The following is a 21,953-nucleotide window of genomic DNA, read 5'->3' as shown; positions in this document are numbered from 1 at the left end:
TCACAAAACATTAATTCCAGAGTAAAACTCTAGAGATTCTAGAAAAATTAATATATTTCAATTTTGAATTATACTTTATTTAGGTATAAATGAATGATGATTTTTCTGCCTATAAATTTATACTTTTTGATCCTGGAGATTAATTATGTTGAATAATCTTTGTAACCTTAATTATCTTGAGTAATCATGTATTGTTGTTCAATAAAATTACTGTAACTATTATGCAATTCCTTCCAGAATGACTAATCCCTAAATGCTTTTAAATTTGAAATTCGTATGATACCGAAATGCCAAACGCTTTTTATCTCTGAATTATGCTTAAGAATACTAGACAATTATATTTCTAACTTATCACTAAGAATAAATAATTACTCTCATACATTGAAATCCGAATGCTACCGAAAAGTCAGCAGTTTTTACCCGAGTATTGCCTAAAAATACTAGACTGCTATTTTTTCAATACCTGGTCAGTAAACACAGCCACATGTCGATCCGACAGGAACTTCAAAAGAAGTAGATTTGAAATCCGTGTGCTACCGAAAAGCCCGCAGTTTTTGCCTATGTATATTGCTTAAGAATACTAGATATTTTTTTAATGGTAATCAGGAAGTGGCAGCTACTTAGTTCAATTAATTGTCAATTGTGCCATAATAATCTTCGAAAGGTAATTTTTTTTTAATTCATTGGAATTTTGCTTCCCTTTTTAGATTTTAATAGGTTTCTTCAAAATCGAAAAATTTGCATCGCCAATAATTGTTTTTACTGCGATTGTATCAAAAAGAACCTATGTTTATATGTTTATACATATGGAGAGATGTCATATGTTAACATAAGTGAGTTTTTTTCCGTCAGGTAACAGATTTTGGATTTGCAAAAAAGGTTAGAGGAAGAACATGGACGCTGTGTGGCACTCCAGAGTATTTAGCCCCGGAAGTCATCCTGAGCAAGGTAATGTACTAATTTTATTTTTTTACTCTACTTGCTTTATGCATTTTTTAAAAGCACGGAAAAGACGGGAGGTACTCTTATGAACCATTTCTATGTAACCCTACTTATACAGTTTTCATTCAAGTGAGCTGAACTTTTATGTCTTATCTGCAGCTGAATTCTCAAATGCTCTCTTGGGTCTAACAACAACAAGTAAGAGTTAGCATTTTTGGTCACCGTTTGTGGTAGTTACTAATTTGAATGGTTCCTCTAGGATATAATGAAAATAACTTTTTAATCTACTCCTGATGTGCAGTGCCTCAAAAATAACTTACCACACTGAATAACTTTTGGTCTAATGATCGGGTTTCACGTTTTAGAACTCAATCTTAATGGTTCTAGGGGGGTAACCTAAAATACGCTCAAATATACTAATTAATTACTGCAAATGACATTTTAAGTTACGAAATCAGACTGAAAAACTCACTTTCTCTCTGAATAAACTTTTTTTTGATGGATTTGAATTTCTGACCCCAAAAATATAGGGAGTAATCTCAATCTCGGAAATATGGTCCCGATAATTTTTACAAGAGAGAGCTCCAAAATTTGGACTCCTTAATGAAAGTTTTACTTTTTGCGTCTTCCTCCACATCTCGAGAACTTTTTAACCAAATTGAGAAATTTTTACACTCAATTATAAAGTTCGTTTATCCAAAGATAATTCCATGCCAAAAATAACTTTTATTATTTTATTTAAGAATGGTCGAAGAAGTTTTGAATTACAGACAATTTTTTGCATCATTCTAAAGAATGTAATTTTACATGGCGTTCATTTGAAAGAAAACTGTCATATAATTTCTGAAAAACCAAATTTTAAAAATATTACTTTTTTAAAATTCGATTTCTTAAGAACTATTCGATATATATATATATATATATATATATATATATATATATATATATGTTTGAGGGAGTTTAAGCTAATTTGAATCTAAATAAATAGTTAATAAAGACATTGCGAGAGAGTATTTTTTGCCAAATTTGTTAAATCATTATTTTATTTTAAATTGAATAAAATAAATGAAGATGTAAACTTTTACTGTTAAAATGTAAATAAATTGCTTCAAATTTATGTGCAATCTTGTTTTTTTGCTACCACCTGAAAAACTTTATTCTTATTAAATGCTACCTAGAAATCAAAATAACCTAGACTTCCAATTTATTCCATACAAATATAAACTGCGTATCCTCCCAGTTTTATTTCAAAATCTACGTTTTTCTGAAGAATAAATTTCACCTTATTGGGAACATGAGACATAATTCTAAATTGTTAAAAAACAACCTGGAATTTGAAATTTCAGTTTCGACAAAAAAAGGACAAAAAATAAATCATTTCTTGGAATTTAATTGTAAAGGTTGTAAATGAATGTAGAGATTTTTTCAACGTTTTTATCAGGCTTTCAATATGCAAATCATCCGTGAAATTTATTTTGGACTTTTAAATGAGAAACATTTTTCCTCTGAAACGTTCTTTTTTAAGCGAGACTGGGAACTTCGATTCAAAATAACAATAAAAGTTGTTACACTCAAAATTAAATTTCACTTGAATGTAGAAACTCGGCGAAAGAAAACTACATTTTTAAAAAAGAAAAAGTAAAGAGCATATCTAGAGAATATCATATCTTATTTTGAAAAAGATGCGAACAAGAAACTTTTTTTAAATATTTCTTTAAAATTTATATTGAATATTTATTTGAAAAGAAAAACATTTACCATTCGATCAATATTTCAGGTGAATTTAAGTATTGCAACTGCTATTTTAAAAAATTTTTATAACTTTATCTTAATTTCATCAAATTACAAAAGTGCGTACTTTTAATGCAGTATTTTTGAGATTCAGTGGCAGTGAGACTTGTTTCGGAAGGAAGTATTGTAAAATAAGATACACTGTAAAAATTCCGAGTCAAATTACGGTATGAAGTACGGGCACTTTCTGGGCATTATCCGTAAAATGCATTTTGTCCTAAAATCCATGTTTACCATAAAGTATTATACCGTACTTTTTACAGTAATATTCATTTAATTATTGTGATCCAGTGATTTTACGATAATTATCACTGTATAAATTGCAGATTTTAAGATTATCAGATTTTTTTGTTCCGTTTAAAATGTATCTCACGGTATAAAGTACCAGCATCTTGAGTACCGGCACTTTTTACCGGAATTTGATTCGGAATTTTTTGCAGTATATTATAAAAATAAATCGAATTCAAATGAAAAATATATATTTTAAGAATTTATTTCGCTTCTTAAGATTTAGAGTCTTTCCGTTTTGATATCTATTCCACTATTTTGATCCCATTTGAAATTAGTTGCCATTACATTTGACGCATAAAAAGCGTAGTACAAGCTTTTTAAGAATGATTAATATTTCAAAAGTGCATTTTTACACGATTTACAGAAATACTAGCGTTAGTAAAATCCCATGATTTTAGGGATGCATTTTAAAAAACTTAACAAAACATAATAGGATTCTAATTCTATATTTAAAACATTCCCTGTTAAGATTATGATACTTATTTTTATATCCATATTTCACTACCTATTCTTCAACATCTAAATAAATCCGATCAATAACTTTCAAATTAAACCTAACAAAACCAGAGGAAATGACATTTGTAAATTTTTTTAAACCTCTTAACCTTTCTCTTTCAACTGCAACATAAACCTTCGTGCAGAGTCTTAATTAAAACCACTTAATTAAAGATTCTTTCAAAGAAGCTGAAGTTTTATATTCTAATGAGAAGAATCATTTCTTTCACTTTGATCGGCTCATACTCTTTTGAAATTAACTTCATAATGCGAAACTAATTAGAATGGTGATTAATTTAGAGAAAATGGCAAATTGTTTCATCTTGAAATGCACCCGACCAGGTGGTAATTAATTACTGCTACAGAAGGACTGGTATTTTAAGTAGCCTTGTCCCTCTATAACTTGTTTTTGCTTCAAACAATTATTTGAAGACTCAATTTTAACAAAATTACTTAAAACCATATTATACTGCAAAATTTATTTTTGAACTCCATTCGTTGGAATATTTTGCATAATTTGTAGAAAAAGGCGCTGAATGTGTCACTACGAGCCTTTCTAGAAGAGATTTTCATTATTTGTGAACAAAATGTAGTAAAAAATTATGCTATAACAACTTTTTAATTTTCTTTTTACGTAATCTGATTAGACCCTGAAGACAAGCAGTGCTTTTGGTTTCAAAACTAGTTTAGACAATTTTGAAAAAAATATATATGTATTACAAGAGAGAATAAAATGACTCTCCTTCAACTATTTTAATTTTTTAGAGATTTAAAAGTGGAAGGAGACAATTTCGCACCTGAATTAATCTATCTAATCTTGACCTGACGTTACGCCAGGTGAAGTATGAGGCCACAAGTGGCATTCTATCTCTGCCGGTCAAGTGTCGCTTCCTTTGCACTTCCCCAACTAAGCCATCCTAGGATATTCCTTTCCTTTATTATCATTTGTCCGTAGATTAGTTTCAAAAAGCCTCTTTTCCATCTTTCATCCAGTGCCCATGTCATGGCTGTTCTAGTTGGGCATTCTGGGGACATTCTTAGTCGGTGTCTAATCCAGGAACAGCTTCACTTTTTCATTTCTATTATAATGGGTAGGCCGGAATAGCCTGGTTGAACTCGTGTTCGCAAGAGCAGAACAGAAGAATCTAGCCGGCCGAAGAATCCCTGTGTATTAAATGGTGACTGGTGCACGTTAAATTTGTCGAAGTCACAAAGTTCTCCAAGTTCCATTAACAAATTAATACCTCTTGGGGTACTGATCTTCTGAATTAGGTTCATTAATCATAAGGCTACGGAGTTGAAAGTTGGTGGCCGTAAACTCAAAATTCGGGTTGGCTGTTCAACGACGGTTGTAAAAAATATTATATGGGACTTTGTTTTTGTTTTATAATACAGTTTGCTGTTTGTGATTTTATTTGGCCAGTCTATTTTTAAAATTCGTTTCAAGTATTTAGGCTGAAAAGTATCGAGTTCACTCTCGCCTTGGTCTCAAAGGGAAAGTTCAGTTGTTTGAAACTTATCTCTTTTTGCCTTGTAAGCAATCCCTCAAAACAACTAATCTTACTGAACAATCACACGAAATCTACTTTTTCGAGCAATTTACTTGCTTTTATCAATGGCGAAGTGTCACATCAGTATTTTCACTCACGAACTTAACAAATTAAGTATCAGGATAGTAAAAACAGTTTATCCTGAGAACATATTTATCTCATATTCTGCAAGCAGTATGCCACATTAAACACGCCATGCACAACTTTTAGGGTGACATATTGGTTACAACATTTTATTAGCAAGTATATTACTCAATCCTCCTACCACTTCTGGTTATAAAACAATCAATTTACCACATAATACTTTATTTTTAGGGATACAACAAAGCTGTTGATTGGTGGGCTTTTGGTGTGTTAGTTTATGAAATGGCGGCAGGTTATCCGCCGTTTTATGCCGATCAGCCAATACAAATATATGAACGTATTGTTTCTGGAAAAGTAAGTGAATATCTTATTAAATTAATATTTTATCTTTGTGTAAGTGTAATTAGGCAGAAATTGTTTAAAATATTTCTGCCGTTTATTCTCCAATTTTTAAGTATATCTTGAGAATTTTCAAGAAGTCAACGGGAAGAAATATATTAAATACATTTCCTGCTCTTTTTATTTATTTTTATAGTGAGTAATTGTATTATTCATCTTGTAAGCATGTCAACGCATTTGTAAGCATTAACATACTATTACATAAATTCTGTTAAACGAAAACAATAACTTCTGTTCTGTGCTTTTTTACAAGAAGAAACTTATGTCGATCATTTACACTGTTGGAAGTGTATCGTAAATAATTAAATTATTCCCATTAACACTAACATGAGATTACTATCACTATTAAATTTTAACTAAATCCGGAAAAATGACCTTCTAAAAAAATCCCTCTCTCCTCCCTCTCTCTCTCCTCCCTCTCTCTCTCTCTCCTCCCTCTCTCTCTCTCCTCCCTCTCTCTCTCTCTCCTCCCTCTCTCTCTCCTCCCTCTCTCTCTCTCCTCCCTCTCTCTCTCCTCCCTCTCTCTCTCCTCCCTCTCTCTCTCCCCTCCCTCTCTCTCTCTACTCTCTCTCTCTCTCTACTCCCTCCCTCTCTCTACTCCCTCTCTCTCTACTCCCTCTCTCTCCTCCCTCTCTCTCCTCCCTCTCTCTCCTCCCTCTCTCTCCTCCCTCTCTCTCCTCCCTCTCTCTCCTCCCTCTCTCTCCTCCCTCTCTCTCCTCCCTCTCTCTCCTCCCTCTCTCTCCTCCCTCTCTCTCCTCCCTCTCTCTCTCTCCTCCCTCTCTCTCCTCCCTCTCTCTCTCTCCTCCCTCTCAATTTCTCTTTCTCACTCTGCCTCACTTTGTAATTTTAGTAGCTTTTTAGCAATGATTTTTCAGAACTTTAGTTTCATTAATGAATTTCCCATTTAATTAATTATTCTTTTTCAACGCTTTGCTTCCTGCCATTGAATACTTGTTGCTGGAAAATTTGTAACATTTGCTACAAATACAACTTCCCTGCCCATTTCACAATCGCATGACAATGCTTCAGATATAAATGATAAACTGAAACGGAAATATATACTTATTAAAATGTAAAAAAATAACTTAATTAGTTTCGAAAGTTTGTGCGTTTAAAATAATTTGGAACACGAGTAGTTGGAAACGGTGCTGAAACCTTTGTTTTGAGCACTCGAAGCGTGTCGAAATTTTCCAACTTAATAAATCTTGCAGTTCATGAAATTTTTTTACATTATCAATGTTAAACTATTCTATGAATAGTTTAACATTGAAATTCGAACACTTTTAAAATGCAGTAAACTTAATATCATTATTAGTTTATTGAGAAGGTAGTAACAAACGAAGATACAAAAATCATGTGCAAATTTTCTATGTTAATTCCATTTGAATGGACATTAATTAAGTTTTTTGATTACGGAGTGAAACGCTATCCACGTTTATTGGTATGCATCGAAATGATTTATGAAAGAAAGATACACATTTATGAAAGAAATACACTAACACCCCATGTAAAAATTAAAATGTGTAATAAATAAATATTCTCTGAAAAATGAAAAAACCTAAATAGAAAACGCGCTTTTCTAAGAATTAAGAAAGGTATTTGTAATGGTAACTTTCATTATGCTAGAAAAAAATTAAAACACTTTTTATCAATCAATATTATGATCAAAATTACATTATTCACTATTCCAGGTATTTTTTGTGAGAAAACATTAAAATAATGTATTAAACTAAAAAAATATATATAGAAAATAAAAGGAAACAAAATTCCAAAAAAATTATGAACTAACCTTTTTTTTAATTTTCATTATAAGCTAATTAAAAAGGTATAAATAAAATTTATCAAAATTTGGAGCCCAAGTCACAAACCATTTTCTCCCTCTTTAATAATATTTTTGATTCTGCCTTCATATTTCTTTTTATAAAAAGAAGAGCTAAAAATGAATTTGTTAACTTCATTTTTCATTACAAGACATTTTAATTTTACTATTATTGTTTAGGTTAACTTCATTTTTCCTTACAAGACATTTTAATTTTAATATTATTGTTTAGGTTAACTTCATTTTTCATTACAAGACATTTTAATTTTACTATTATTGTTTAGGTTCGATATCCTTCCCATTTCTCGGCCGAGTTGAAAGATTTGTTGAAGAACCTTTTACAAGTAGATTTAACGAAGCGGTACGGCAATCTCAAGAATGGAGTAGCTGACATTAAAAATCACAAATGGTTTGCTACAACCGATTGGATTGCCACTTTTCAGAGAAAAGTAAGTCCTTTTGTTAAAATAAAAACTTTTTATAACTTGTTTTCAAATAAAAGGGGGTGTCAGTCTTATAAAGTTTTGTATACATTATGCAGGGTGTCTCGTAATAACTGCCATTGATATATGTATTTTAGAGACATTTTCATGAATGTATTTAAAATATCTATACACGTTGAGGACTGCAGTTTAATATTTAAGAGAGAAAGGGACAAAATCTGCGGAATCACAAGTGAGGAAGGCGTAATGAAAAAGATTTGACTGACTGATAAACACTGGAATTGTAGTTGTGACAAGTTGTGTTTACGACGAATTATGCTCGCGACAAAGTGTGCTTAATACGAATCGTCATTGCGTAGAGTTGTTCCCACAGCGAATTGGCTCAGCGACGAGTTGTGTCAATGAAGGATTGTCGTCGCGACGAATTGTGCCCATGATGATGTGACGAATTGTTCTCACGGCCGATGACCGACAACAATTTTTGTGCGAGGAATTGTTGCTACGTCGAATTGTGCGCAACGAATTGGTCCGCTAATATCTAATATCCGAAACCGGTCCGCCGTGTCTTAAAACGTACGTACGCCTCATTTGGTACATATCGGTTCATAATTCAGATTTGTATGAATAAGATATATAGGTACGCACATACCTTATAAGCATTCTGCTTTATTTATATAAAATTTAAATCGCTTTTTTTTATGTTTGTTTCATTAAAGTTATTACTATTTAATAATGTTTAATTTAATTCAATAATAAACATATTTAAGTCAAAGTCATTGTTATGATGCGCATCATAAATTTTCGCAAAATTTTTAAAAAAATGAATGATTATATTTATAGAGAAAATTTGAAAACTATCTCTATAAAATTTAAATTCTGAGTTTAAATTTTTCGTTTGAAAAAATTTTAAGATCAATTTTCGGCTTTTATATAATTAGGAGATTTAAAGCAGTTGCAGATTTTTCAAAACATTACATTCTGTTTTGTTAATCATAAATTATATTTTAAAATACGAAACATTTTTGAAAATTTTATACATTTTTTTAATTATTAAACATGTTATAATTTAATTAAATTTTATTTAAGTAAATAATTAAATTCATAGTAATCAATTTAAATTATTATTTTTTTAATCTTATTATTTATTTAATCTTATTTATTTAAATTTCGTTTATTTAATTAAGTTTTACTCATTGTACATTCTTTTAATATGATACAAATTTAATGAAAAATACAAAAACAAAACAAAGACAAGCCACTACTAATAAATGATGAAACAATTGTTCAATTCAAAAGGAAAATCTATTAAAAGAAATAAGGAAAACTTTATTCTTTAAAAAGGCTCCCAATAAAATAAAATGAAAATAATGATGCTATTTGATATCCACCCACTAAATATTGTTTTATTTTCTGATGTTTCAAATACATAATTTGTGCTTTTGCCGAATAAAGAAAGACACAATTTCCGATCCGAAAAAGTTTTTCAAGCAATATAACTAGTTTCTGTAATATGAACCTCTTATGACGAACAAAAAGTATACTTCGGAAAAAAATTTAATTCAAAATATCAATTTCAATTCAGTAACTCAAACGTAAAATTACGAGATTAAAAAAAAACCCGGAATTATAATTCTCAAATGTGTATTTTCTTTATTCATTAAACCAGATGTCCAGTGAATTGATTCACTAGATCAGGCCTTTCAAATTTATTTACCGTGAGTAAGCAATTTCGGAATTAATATAGTTTTTTTTTTCAAACATCCGGTGTATGAAATGCGGGGTTTCGAAATAGACTCAATTAATGGCTCGAAAAAAGACTAAAAATGTTATTTAAAAAAATAACTTTAGCTTGAAGCGATACAAAAAAAACTGTTCCCTAGTGCAATTCATAATTTTTAATAATTGTTCTAATTTATAATATTCAGACTCCATAACATAAATCTACATTTCTCAATATAGCAGGCATAACATTATGCAGACTCAACATAAATCTACATTTCTCTATTGAGCAGGATATAAATATACATATCCTGCTCAATGTAATAAAAAAAGTGCCCAATGAATTTTTTTTTCATTTTCAATTCGTTTTCGGTTGAATAATTATTTTTTTAAAGCCCAGATGAACCACCTTGAAGGACTACGGATCTAAATTAAGATCTCCACCCTTAACTTGGAGACAGCTGCAATACAAAAAATTATAGTATTTCATAATTCTCATTTCTCTTTCTTAATTACTATCTTATGATGTATCTCTCAGGATCCAAATTCATATTCATTTAGTTTTACTTAACTTAGAAACACAATTCAAAACACCACTAAATCCTGGAAATACGGTACAGAATGTTCCGTTAAGCACCCTCTCCCCATTTACATTATAACCTTTGTCTGACCGGTAGGGCACTGGGCCGATGTTCGAGAGTTCGTGAGTTCGAACCCCGCCGGCCGAAGACTCCCCGTGTGGTAAAGTGACTGACGCACGTTAAATCTGTCGAGTCACGAAAGTCCTCCATGTTCCCATAACAAATCAATACCTCTGGGGGTACTGGATTGGAGATCGATCGTTCTCTGATTCAGGTCAAAATTACGATCTGTGGATGAATGAATGGATGTATGGCCCGCCCTATAAACGGGTGAGACGTATGGTGTGGCAGAAGTCGAATTCTTGGCCATAGATGGCCCCACTGGAAAACAAGAACAATCGTACCCCCTCTGCCTAAACAAGCATACGTCAACAACAAGAATTAAAGTACAAAAGTATCTACACACGAAGAGTTTAAAATCATCATCTAAGAGAAGGAAAACAAGAAAAGCTAATTAAAATCTAGAGAAAGATTAAACGAATCAAAACCAATCTGTCTAATAGAATAAATTTTTTTTAAAAAAAGTTCATTAATATCTCGAAAAAGCTTAAAAGAATCAAACCTAGTCCGTTTGTTGACTAAAAGATGTTTATAATAACCGTAGTACATCTAGAAAAACATCTCCATAAGATTAATAGGATTAAATAATATTCAAACTATTTTTCTTGGATTGTTATCCATAAAATACATAACAGTAAAAAAGTTTCTTCTTTTTCTAAAAGAATATTTTATTTCTAAAGTTTTAATAGTCGAAGCGTCTCTTAAACTACTGTAATCACATATATTAAAAAGATTAATATTCTGATGTGTTTGATTTTTACTATAATCTAAAACCAAACTGAACTAAACTCAGTGGCGCGACAGCCCATAGAGGGCCAAGGCCTACTGTGCCCATCTCAGTTTTCTTGACCTTGGGCTCTGGGATGCAGTTCCGGTCAGGTGGTCAGCCTTATTTGTTTTTTATCACGCCCGTTAAAAAATATAAATAAGTTATATGAGCGTAAGTATAGACCTAAATTTTGCAATAACTAATTAATCTCCTAAGTTCTTAAATTTTCAAATGTCTTTTAATTGAAAAGTAATCCGTAATGACGGTACTCCAAACGGAGTTTGTCTCTATATTAAACTTTTAAGAGTTTCATTGTCTTCTGAGAGGGGCTCAAAATTACAAGGTTCAAAAGTGAATGTCATCGCCCTTGATGTTTATAATTTGCTTGTTTACGGTGATAGAAAAAAATTTCTAGTCAGAAGCATTTCCTTAAACAATATTAAGATTATTTAAAATATGTAGAGTCGTTGCAACTTTATATTTTGCAGGTCGATGCTCCTTTCCTTCCTGAGGTACGTGGCGAAGGCGATGCTTCCAACTTCGACAAATACCCTGAGGAAGAACTCAAAATCGCGAGTACTATGAAATTTGAAATCGAGTTAATAGAGTTCTGAGATAATACGAAAAAGACACATCTCTGTGTTTAGAACATTACAAAGTTAAAATCTAAAGAAGATACTGAACGGATTTATTTTAATTTTTTTTTATCATATGGTTGTTTTTGTCAATTTTCTTTTATGTAGCCACAAAATAAAGTCTATCAGCAATTCGAAGTTCTTTTAAGTTAAAATAAACTCATATTTATCTTAAAAATCTATTCGACAAATCATAAGAGATCAGAAATGCGGACATTTTGGTACTTAATTATCTAGTAAAAATATGGTGCATATATTTTGATCACTTACAACAAATATTTTTAAAGAATGCGAAGATGTAACCGCCTGTGAGAAGATGAAAACAAATTTAGGGACAGCAGGACAGCTTTATGAAATCCATAACTACATTTCTGACATAGTCGATCAAGCTGAATATTTGCACGCTTTGATGGAAGCTGTGATATAAGGGTAAAAAGTTTAAAAAGACAAGCTCTATTATGAACAAACCAAATTGAATTGTCGTTAATCAAGCTCAATTATGAGCCTAGCTTAAACCTGACCTCAAAACCTTGATGCAAAACATTGTTTACTACGTTCATAAAAATACGAGAGCTGCGTTCTAGTACAGTTATAGTTGAGGAACAATATACAACACGGAATTTTAATAAATTTTTATCTTGAAATCGGTTTGTTTCATATAGTAAATTCATTGCCAAAGAAGCACTTATTAGGTCTGCAGATTCTATTTTCTTAACGCTTTTCCATAAGCGCTTTTTTTTAAGTTACAAGTCTTTCTTTTTTCTCCTTTTATGATTAAATAAAGAAAAAAATTCAGAATTTTGAAGGAAAAAAAGAGTAAATCTGCACTAACCTCCTTAATATTGAGAGAGAATTCTAGATTTGAAATTGCTTTGCTAAACCTAAGAAAAAGAGCTAAAAAAACAATTAAAAAAACGTGCTTTTGCAAGCCTTAAAAGAAATCTAGTTTATCTTTGAGTTAAGTGAGTTCTTAACTACTTAAAATTTTTTTAAATGAAATTTCCCAAGATTTCATCAAATTCTATTTCTTTGAAATTTAAAGCTAAACTTTTTTTATTTGTGCTGTTTTCTCAACAGTGCTCTCTGAAGCAATTATAAAGAGGTTTTTGGAAATTGCAAGCTAGCTAGTAAATAAATGCAGGTAACAGAAACTATGTCGAAACTATCCTCAAAAACTGAAGCAATATGTAGACTGCAGCCATTAAAACCTTAAAGAAACTTTAGTCTAAAATTATGAATTCGAAGTCACTTTTCATTGTTTTCGATATTGTCCTAACATATGCCAGGAGGGTGTAGATGTTTGAGTACTACCCCGAGAATATTTTCAAAGGGCAGAAAGAAACATAATGGAAATTTGTGCACCCGTTTTCTACGTATTAGCACAAACGCAGAAAAACTTTACATTATTTTTAATAACAATTAACGGATATATTATAAGCAAGTTACAAAAAACTAATTTTAAAGTAAAATGTTTTTCTTTTATAATACTGTTTAAGGTCATTCTTGCTTAATTTCATGATACGATACTGGTACAGAAGCATGGTTTAATTAATAAAGCTATTAAAGTTGTGGTTACGGTTTAAAGTAACGATTTTGTTATTCAACCACTAGAATAAATCGTAATATCTTATTTTTGTCTAAATTTTTTTCAATTGGATCATAATCTGTTTATATTTTTAAATCGACTCATAATCTAACCTTATAGGTTAAATTACTGTCTTATTTTTTTTATTGCAATTTCGAGAAATTTCAGCAACTACAATTTAGAAACCGTTCGAAATTCGTTTGTTAAAATATCCATTCACAGCAAACAGTAATATTCCTTCTGAAACATTACTAACTTTTCAAAGAAAAAAGCATGTTTTACCAGATACCAAAACATTTTCTTCTCTGGAAAGGTTCTCGATCTGTTATTAAGAAAATAAAGACCTTTACAGAATACAAAAATCTCATTAAAATAAAAACAAAGAAAAATTTCGTATCTATACCATTATTGGTTATTGCTAGTAGAGAAGGATTTTTAATAGAAACAAAAGTGCTTTCGTTTTATATTATCTACTCTGATTTTATTTTTATCACTTAACAGAGTATCCCGAAACTTCATGCACAAACTCTTAAGGGAGGTTGGCACTTCATAAGCATTGTGAATTTTATATTAGCTATTCTGATTTCATTTTTATCACTCAACATAGAGGGTATCCCGAAACTTCATACACAAACTTTTTTTGGGATGGTTGGCAGATCGTAAACATTGTGAATTTTCTATTGGCTATTCTGATTTCATTTTTATCAATTATTACACAGTGTATCCCGAAACTTCATGTCCAATCTGTTTAGGGAGGTAGGCATATCGTAAGGATTGTAAATTGTGCTGGAACTCATGACTGGAAATGTGCTGGAACGCTGCTAGTAACGTTTCTGTTTTATAGTCTGTTCATGACATTTGAAAGGATACTTTCGTTTATCTAAATTATCATTCATGTCATGTACATTTCATGTTTTCTAATAATCAAAAACTGCACTCTGTTAGGCCCTGATTTAGCTTTGTTATCTGAATTAATTGATTTAGCGACAGACAACGCTGTAAAAAATTCCGGATCAAATTACAGTAAAAAGTATCGGCACTCAGAGTACGTGTACTTTTTATCGCAAAATCCATTTTTACGGGAACATGATACGGAACTAAAAATCTGATATACCGTGATTCTTTTTTCAGTAATAATTACAGTAAAATCTCTAAATCGCTGAAATTAAATAAATATTTCTATAAAAATTACTGTGTAATATTTTATAATGAAAATGGATTTTACGGATGATGCAACCGGTACTTCATACGATTATATTATCTGGAATCTTTTTACAATGTAACAGAGCCCGTTAGTTTATTTACCAAATGCATAAAGTAAGTTTTAAAAAAACAGCTATTTCTATTTATTAGAAAACATAAAATTAAGATAATTTTGATAAGTTAATTTACCGATTCAAAACGCACATATAAGCAGTTATAAAGAGTCCCAAGCAGCGTACAAAGTCATATCCAGACATGGACTACTATGCACAAGGTAAAACTCAATCTTAATGATGTGCCTTATCTTCCTTCAAAGGAATACAGTTTAGAACGTTAAAAAATTAATTTCTTTATTATGTAAAAGTATCTTGAATGAAATAAAATCTCTAATAGACAACGCGTGATGACACACCTAGTCAAAACGTAAATATTTGTCTCAACTTTCTTGAAGACCAAAGGAAGCCACCTTTCACAGCTGCTGATATTTTTTGCTCTTCACTCAGAAAGAAAGCAAAACACATTACACAATAAAAAGCGGTTGGACTTTTTTCTATCATCAAAGATGGTGGCAAATATTTCTAACTATGCATGAAACATGTGTCGGCGTTTCCTATTGATCAGGAAATTGTAAGATCTAGTTTTCTCACATTAATTTCCAATTTTTTTTTGGTTGCTATAAGCTTGAAAATAATTAAAGTCATAAAGGTATTATTTTCCTGTAGCATTTATTTTTCATATTCTACTCAGTTATTATTAAGTTTTTGAATTTGATTGTTTACGAAATTAAAAGTTGGCAAAAGTTTACCATCGGTTACCCTTTTAATTTTTGACGATTTGAAAATAAACTAATATATGGGTAAAAAAAACGAGTATATATGTAAATAAACCAAAAGCCAATCACATAAAGGTAAACAAAAGTTGCGGTAACCCAAAGGTTACATCACTGAAAGCAAACACCGCAAACTATATCATGGTAACCCGAAATGGAATTTCAGCAGAACTGAATGAAAATTATTGCCATAGCAAGGAGCCCCTGATTCTACATAAGAGCAGAAAAATTTCAAACCAAAAGAGTTGTTTCTTTATTTAATTAAATTATATTACCATACACGCTACATTTTAAGATAAACTAATTTAAATCGGTATCTAAACGTATTAACTGTTATACAATTATTATTTCATTTTTGTAAATTGCATTAATATGCTATTATAAATTACCATCAAAGAGATTCCTTTAATAATTTAGAACTTAACTAATAGCTTCATACACAATGTGATGCTTGCACGAATTCTATTTAATATATCTGCTATTTGGTGTGCAAAGATATTAAATTACAGTTGGGACTTCATCAAATTTGTTACAACAATACACTTTTAATTTAAATGTTGTTGTTGTTGTCGTCGTGTCCATAGATGAGAGTTGCTCTCTAGATGCCATTAAAGGAGCAGATTTTAAAAGTTAATTTACTTATATTGTTATACACCGAAGAGCCATTACATTATGACCATCCTGCTAATAACATGTAGGATCACCTTTAGCCCTCAAAACTGCTAGCACCCGCAGTGGCATTGATTCCACAAGGTGCTGATAGGTAGTCTGAAGTATCTGGTACCAAGCGCTCACCAACTGGTCCTGCAATTCCCTCACATTGCGAGGGGGTAGCGTGGCTGCACGAATTTGGTTTTCAAAGTAGGACCACAAATGCTCTATTGGATTAAGGTCAGGTGAATTTGGGGGCCAAGACATGACTTGAAAGTCACTGGAATGTTCCTCGAACCAATCCATGATTATTCGACCCTTATGACATGGTGCATTATCCTGTTGATAAACAACATCCCCCGCAGAAAAAACTGTTGCCATGAATGGGTGAACCTGGTCTGCAACTATGTTCAAGTAGCTTACAGACGTCAGGGATTGTTCTATGACTATAATGGGTCCTAATGTGCCCCATGAAAACATTGTTCCTGGGCGAGAAACCATGTAAACCTGGGCGTGCCCATTGTTATAGATGGAGGGTGGTCATAATGTAATGGCTCTTCGGTGTAAGTAAATTAACATTTATAATCCAAATTAATTTTAAGTGTTAATTAACTTATATTGTTATATTGTCAATTATTGCAAAGCAATCACCAAGGATGTTGAGCGAAACCCTAGTACATAGAAAGCAGTACAGTTCATAGTCTCGTCCTGTAACGTGTTATCCATTGCATAGAGCACATCTACTTTTAAAATCACTGATTCTAGATTCTAAGAAAAAAAAATTAAATATAACTATTAATCTTAATTTATTTTTTAGCTTGAAGCTCCATTTGTCCCACCGACCAAAGGACCGGGTGATGCCAGTAATTTTGATGAATATGATGAAGAAGCTTTATTCATCGCATCCACAGAAAAATGTCCTAAAGAATTCGAAGAGTTTTGAAGTAAAGAACCTGTGTGTGTACACTTTGCTACATCAGAACATTTTGCCTGGATTTGCGAAAATACTTTTGAAGAGATTCCAGACAAATATTTCTGTCTTTTAAGAAATTATGATTGCGATGTCCTTGCCCTTTCTCCCATCTATAAAGTTTAGCTGTCGAAGAAAAAAAGAAATTCGATTTTTAAATCATACGAATTTATTGGGGTGGGGGATCTATTCTAAGTCTGTGCGCAGAAAAATATGCTAATCTTTTCTTCTTAAAATTCTAAGATATTTTGTAAATTAGTAACAATTGTCTCAATTTAAGTGAAATTAACTGTTTTCTTTTATTGAAATTTCCATTATTATACATTTTTTGATAATTTCAAAATCCATGGTGCAATTTTATTGTAATTTATTGATCTCGAGCTTTGGTATTTAGTACCAAGAAGAGCTAAAAATGATTCAAAAATCCATTTTTAAAAACGTCAAAAAAAGATATGATTGATGAGAAAATTATCGAAACTCTATCAAGTCATGAATGAATGCTCTTTTTATATAAACTTGTATATTGCCTTCATCTGAAGGCAACTTTAACAGATATCAAAGTCAATCTTTATACAAATAATATCACAGTTAGTGGTAAGCTTTGAAACTGTTGATCAAACTTCATAGTTTGAAGCCAAAATATTTATTATGTAGAACACGAACTTTTCATAATTTTATCAACCCTTTATAAATGTGCATATATATGTTTAAATTATGTATTTAAGTATGTTCACAGGATATTTAGTTGGTGTGCACATGTAAGTAAAAATAATTAATATCTCAATGATATTAATTGTTTATCATCGTTAAATTCTTATATATACATATACATTTAAAAGTATTCCAATATTGATCACAATATAAGTTAATTTTAAAAACCTTCCTTTCTTAATTTAAGAGGAAGACAAAAATTAAAGGAAAATTACAAAAAGAAAAAAATTAACTTTCAACTATTATTTTAATTCATTGTTATTCTAATTTTTATTTAAAAAGTAATACAAAAAAATTTAATACTAGCTCATAATCTTAAAAATGATATTAAAACCTGATTAATTTACTGATGATTAAATGTATTAAATAATTACTTAATCTATTGTTTTGTAATTTGAATGCTTGATTAAATTTAAAACGCTCATTCCTTATTACTATCTAATTTAAAGGACTTTCAATATTTTTTGTCCCTGTAAATGTAATCTTTATTATGAATGGCTAGTTACAGCTTTTTCGTGATCAAAATTAATGTAAGTAATTCCATTAAAGTTTCTGTACTGAACTTAAGTTTGGTAATATTAGTTCTGAGTCTTTTGATTGTGATTGTGTGGATATTAAACCTGGAATACTTTTACATGTTTCTAGTCACAGTATCTTATTTCTCTTCAACAGTTTCTGACATGTTTCATATGAACCTTATTGATGTTGTACTGGATGGCTTTAATCCTTATTGCAGTTTGACTTACCAAAGCACTTTGTGTCATTGTTGTCATGTATTAAACTTCATCGAATTTTCTTGAATAGTTTTCAGTTTCTAACAATTTCAATAAGTATCTTTATCATATGAGAACGTTTTGTGTTCCCATACCTGCAAGTCACTCTGAAAAAAAACAGTACGACTATTGTAAATATACGGAAACCCTTGAAATAATTATGTTTGTTTGTTACCTGATCTAGTGTATCGAGAGCTTTATCCATAAATGTGAGCTTCTTCTTACGAGTTCCTCCAAATTTGCTGAACCTAACCAGCAAAAAAGGGTTGCGGAGATTCTATTTACGAACGGTTACATATCCTGAGTTTCGTAGCCTATAAATATAATATTAAACGTGCTTTACACACAGCATTGTTCCATGATCATCGGCCTGAAAATGTATGTCTAGAATCTTTGTTAAGTATGTCAGAAAAAGTAAAAATTAAGGTCCCAAATAATTTTTTAGGCAAGAGTAAAAATTCAAAAGTTGAAAAAATATGACGGATCATTATCGAGATCAATCAAAACAAAAGAGAAATTTAAAAAAATAACTAGTTTATTTGAGAAAGGCAGCTAAAAGGCGCCTTCAAACGAAAAGCAAGCACCTCGTCAAACAATTTACTAGTTTTTGATCATTTTAATAACTGGATTGCTTTGTCAGATCTCTATAACAATTCGTCACGTTTTGATTATTGTCTTAATTATTCATTTGAAACTCTTACAGTATATTTTTTGCTTTAATTCACAAAGATTCTGAGAATATGCAAAATAACGGTGATTACAGAACACGTTCCACAACAGTGCTCTTTTGAGCTCAGACTGTACGTTTTATATATAATTTTTTTTAAATGCGTATAACTTAATTATAATGAAATGATTTAAGGAAAAAAATAAAACATGAATATATTTATTAATTTTACGATTCTAAAAGCGTAACAAAATTATTCAATCTTTATAATCACCTTATACAAGAGATTGTCAATGAAAAAAATAGATATTAATTTTTATGATTTGGATATTACTTACTTTCAAAGTCCGGGGAAACTTTTGGAATGCATGGAAACTGCAGTACTACTTTTTTATTTGAATTTTATGTAATTTTGAAATTCCCTGAAAAAGAAGTGCATAAGGGGAATAAAAAGATTATATCTGGTGTTAACATGCGAAATAAAATTGAAAAGTTAACCTTAAGGAAATATTAAGTTTAGAACAAGCACACTGAAAACAAGCCTAGAATAGATTTTTCAAGATCAGATAATAATTTAAAATTATTGATATAAATCGATAGTTTTGAATTCTATTATGATTCATTGCTAGGTTCGAAAGATTTCCCAATTGATCAGCTAAATATAGAATAAAGATCAACTCAAAATCAAACATTCTTTGCACTCAGTATCATTTAGAAGCAAGTCTTATTTTACATTTTAGATTTATCGATATTTTGATAATTTTGGTATAATCTAATAAATCTACATTTTAAAGCAACGCTTGGTAAAATTTTCAAGTGATTTTAATTGAGAGTTAAATAAAATTTATTTTAGAACGACAAAACTTTTCATTGGAACTTTTCCGCAACCCTGAAAACATAAACAATGACCAAAATTCATTTAAAATAATCACTGACCAACCTCATAGCAAAGTAAAAAGCACTGCCTGCATTAGCAGATCTAGTTGTTAAATCACCATATGACCAAACTCATTTTGACCAAACGACCAAGAGAAGTTATATATTTCTAAAAACAAACAAAAATATCATGTATCCAAGCAAGCATCATGTATATTTCTAAAAACAAAAAAATATTCATGTATCCAAACAGACTCTCTAAATATATACTTTTGATAGCATGCTTTTGAAATTTAAAAACTTAATTTATATTCCTGATTACAATTAGCTTATTGTCATATTCCTGACGTAAAAAAGGTTTTATATGCATGTATATACCTTAAGTTTATTAATGTTCTGAAATGAGTCAGTTCACTCTTACAATCATATGTGTATTCGGCCAGGTATAAAACGAAATAAATGATTAGCGTCGTGCCTTCGATGTAACAAAGTAATTCAGCCCACTCTTAAAGAAAATTAGATTAATCGTCTTATTAGAGAATATTTTGTAAAAAACATTTATCATAAAATATGCTTTAAAATCTATTTTGTTATTTAAATGAGTTTAATAAACATTTCTCAAAGTACCATGAAATTTGCGAGAAACAAAACTTATTTTGCGACTGTAATTAAAAATGAAAATATTAATGATAAAACGAAAATAGCTTTAAATAATTGTCAAACTTTTTGGACAATTGGCTACGAATGTAATTGAAAAATTATTTCATTTTACCTATATAAATACATCGATAAAAAAGTTAGATTTAAGACAATATACTCGACTGCATAAAAAAATACTTGATTATAATTTAGAAATTATTTGATATTTTAAAATACTTGTTCGTAAACAAATGGCAAGCTCATATAATGTAATTCATTTTTATCATTTTGAAAAATATTATCAACTATTTTAATAAATGTGGTCACTAATAAATAAGAAAAAAGAAAATATATGTATAAAGCAACTTTTTTCCCCAAGATTTTAGATTCCCATCCCAAATTTTATCTAAGTTTTATACAACAGAAAGTTTTAAGATTTTTCACTTTATGTCATCAATAATTTGAAAATGAAAAAATTATTTTTAAAAAATAGAACCCAAAAAACAACACTGATTTATTAAGTAATTAACTCAGATGTCGGTTAATTGTTCACATAATTAAGTTAATAGTAAATGTAATAACGAAAAAGTGACGCAGATGCCACGTTTAAAAAATGTAAATTGAATACAAATAACAATAATTTAATTCAGATAATTTCGAAAATATTTCTTTTTCTTATGTAGTGCATTGAATTGGAACAAAATAGTGTATGTTAATCACAAAAAAATCAAGCTGTAACAGAGAGTTAAAAAATGTATTGGTTTTACCAATTTTGCATACTGATTTGCAATGTCTGTAGGTAGCTCATCTCATTTCTGCCAGTCCATTTTTTTTTGTCCTTAAAAAACAACATTTTTTCTTTTGTTTTAACTGCTCATTTCTTCAGATATGTAATGTGCTCATATGTGTTCGTTCGCAATCTACGAAGAAAAAAAATTTTGATAACTGTTCCCTTTTTCTGAGAGAATTTTCATATCATTAAAATATTATGATGTGTTGTTTGTGTGTTTCTTTTCTTTTCCCTTAAGTATAGCACAACATTCTAAAATATTTTTCAATAGGAAAATATTGAAAAATATTAAAGAACTAAAATAAAAAAAACATTTCATATTCTTCTTCTTTTTAGAATATGGAGAAATTAAGTTTTCAAAAGTCATAATCTTCAGTACCTTATACAAGTGTTTTAATATCATGGAATAATACTTTAAAACCACTTACACATGATGTGCTTCACAGATCAAAGTTGTTTAAGTACTCAAAATACTTTCTTTAAGTACGAAGTGCTTGCTCAAAACGCAACTTTAAAATTTTATCAGTATCACATATCAAATCCTTAAATGAAAAAACTCCACCATGACTCACCTTGACTACCTAGTTTTGCGGAGCGCTAAATGGCTATTTGAGTACCTGT

General features: G+C 30.2%; 1 protein-coding gene across 5 annotated transcripts in view; it reads left to right on the top strand.

Moving 5' to 3' along the window:
• The window catches only part of LOC107454703 (cAMP-dependent protein kinase catalytic subunit 1), a 232,768-nt gene extending 211,228 nt beyond the window's left edge, over window positions 1-21,540 (top strand). For 4 of the 5 annotated variants that reach the window (XM_087167977.1, XM_087167980.1, XM_087167981.1 and 1 more), the window contains 4 exons: window positions 853-948; window positions 5,385-5,507; window positions 7,656-7,820; window positions 16,724-21,540. In XM_087167977.1, the coding sequence (XP_087024103.1) occupies window positions 853-948; window positions 5,385-5,507; window positions 7,656-7,820; window positions 16,724-16,849 (510 nt within the window). In that variant the 3' untranslated portion in view covers window positions 16,850-21,540. Of the gene's footprint in view, window positions 1-852; window positions 949-5,384; window positions 5,508-7,655; window positions 7,821-11,491; window positions 11,762-16,723 lie in introns of those variants that run through there. The other variant, XM_087167978.1, reaches the window with a different exon arrangement.
• Window positions 21,541-21,953: the final 413 nt, after the last annotated feature.

The sequence above is a fragment of the Parasteatoda tepidariorum genome, chromosome 7 (assembly GCF_982258835.1).
Source record: "Parasteatoda tepidariorum strain Cologne lab strain chromosome 7, Ptep-v5.0, whole genome shotgun sequence".
Lineage (NCBI taxonomy): Eukaryota > Metazoa > Arthropoda > Arachnida > Araneae > Theridiidae > Parasteatoda > Parasteatoda tepidariorum.
The sequence above is the reverse complement of the archived record's forward strand: the minus strand, read 5'-3'. Positions and strand labels throughout refer to the sequence as shown.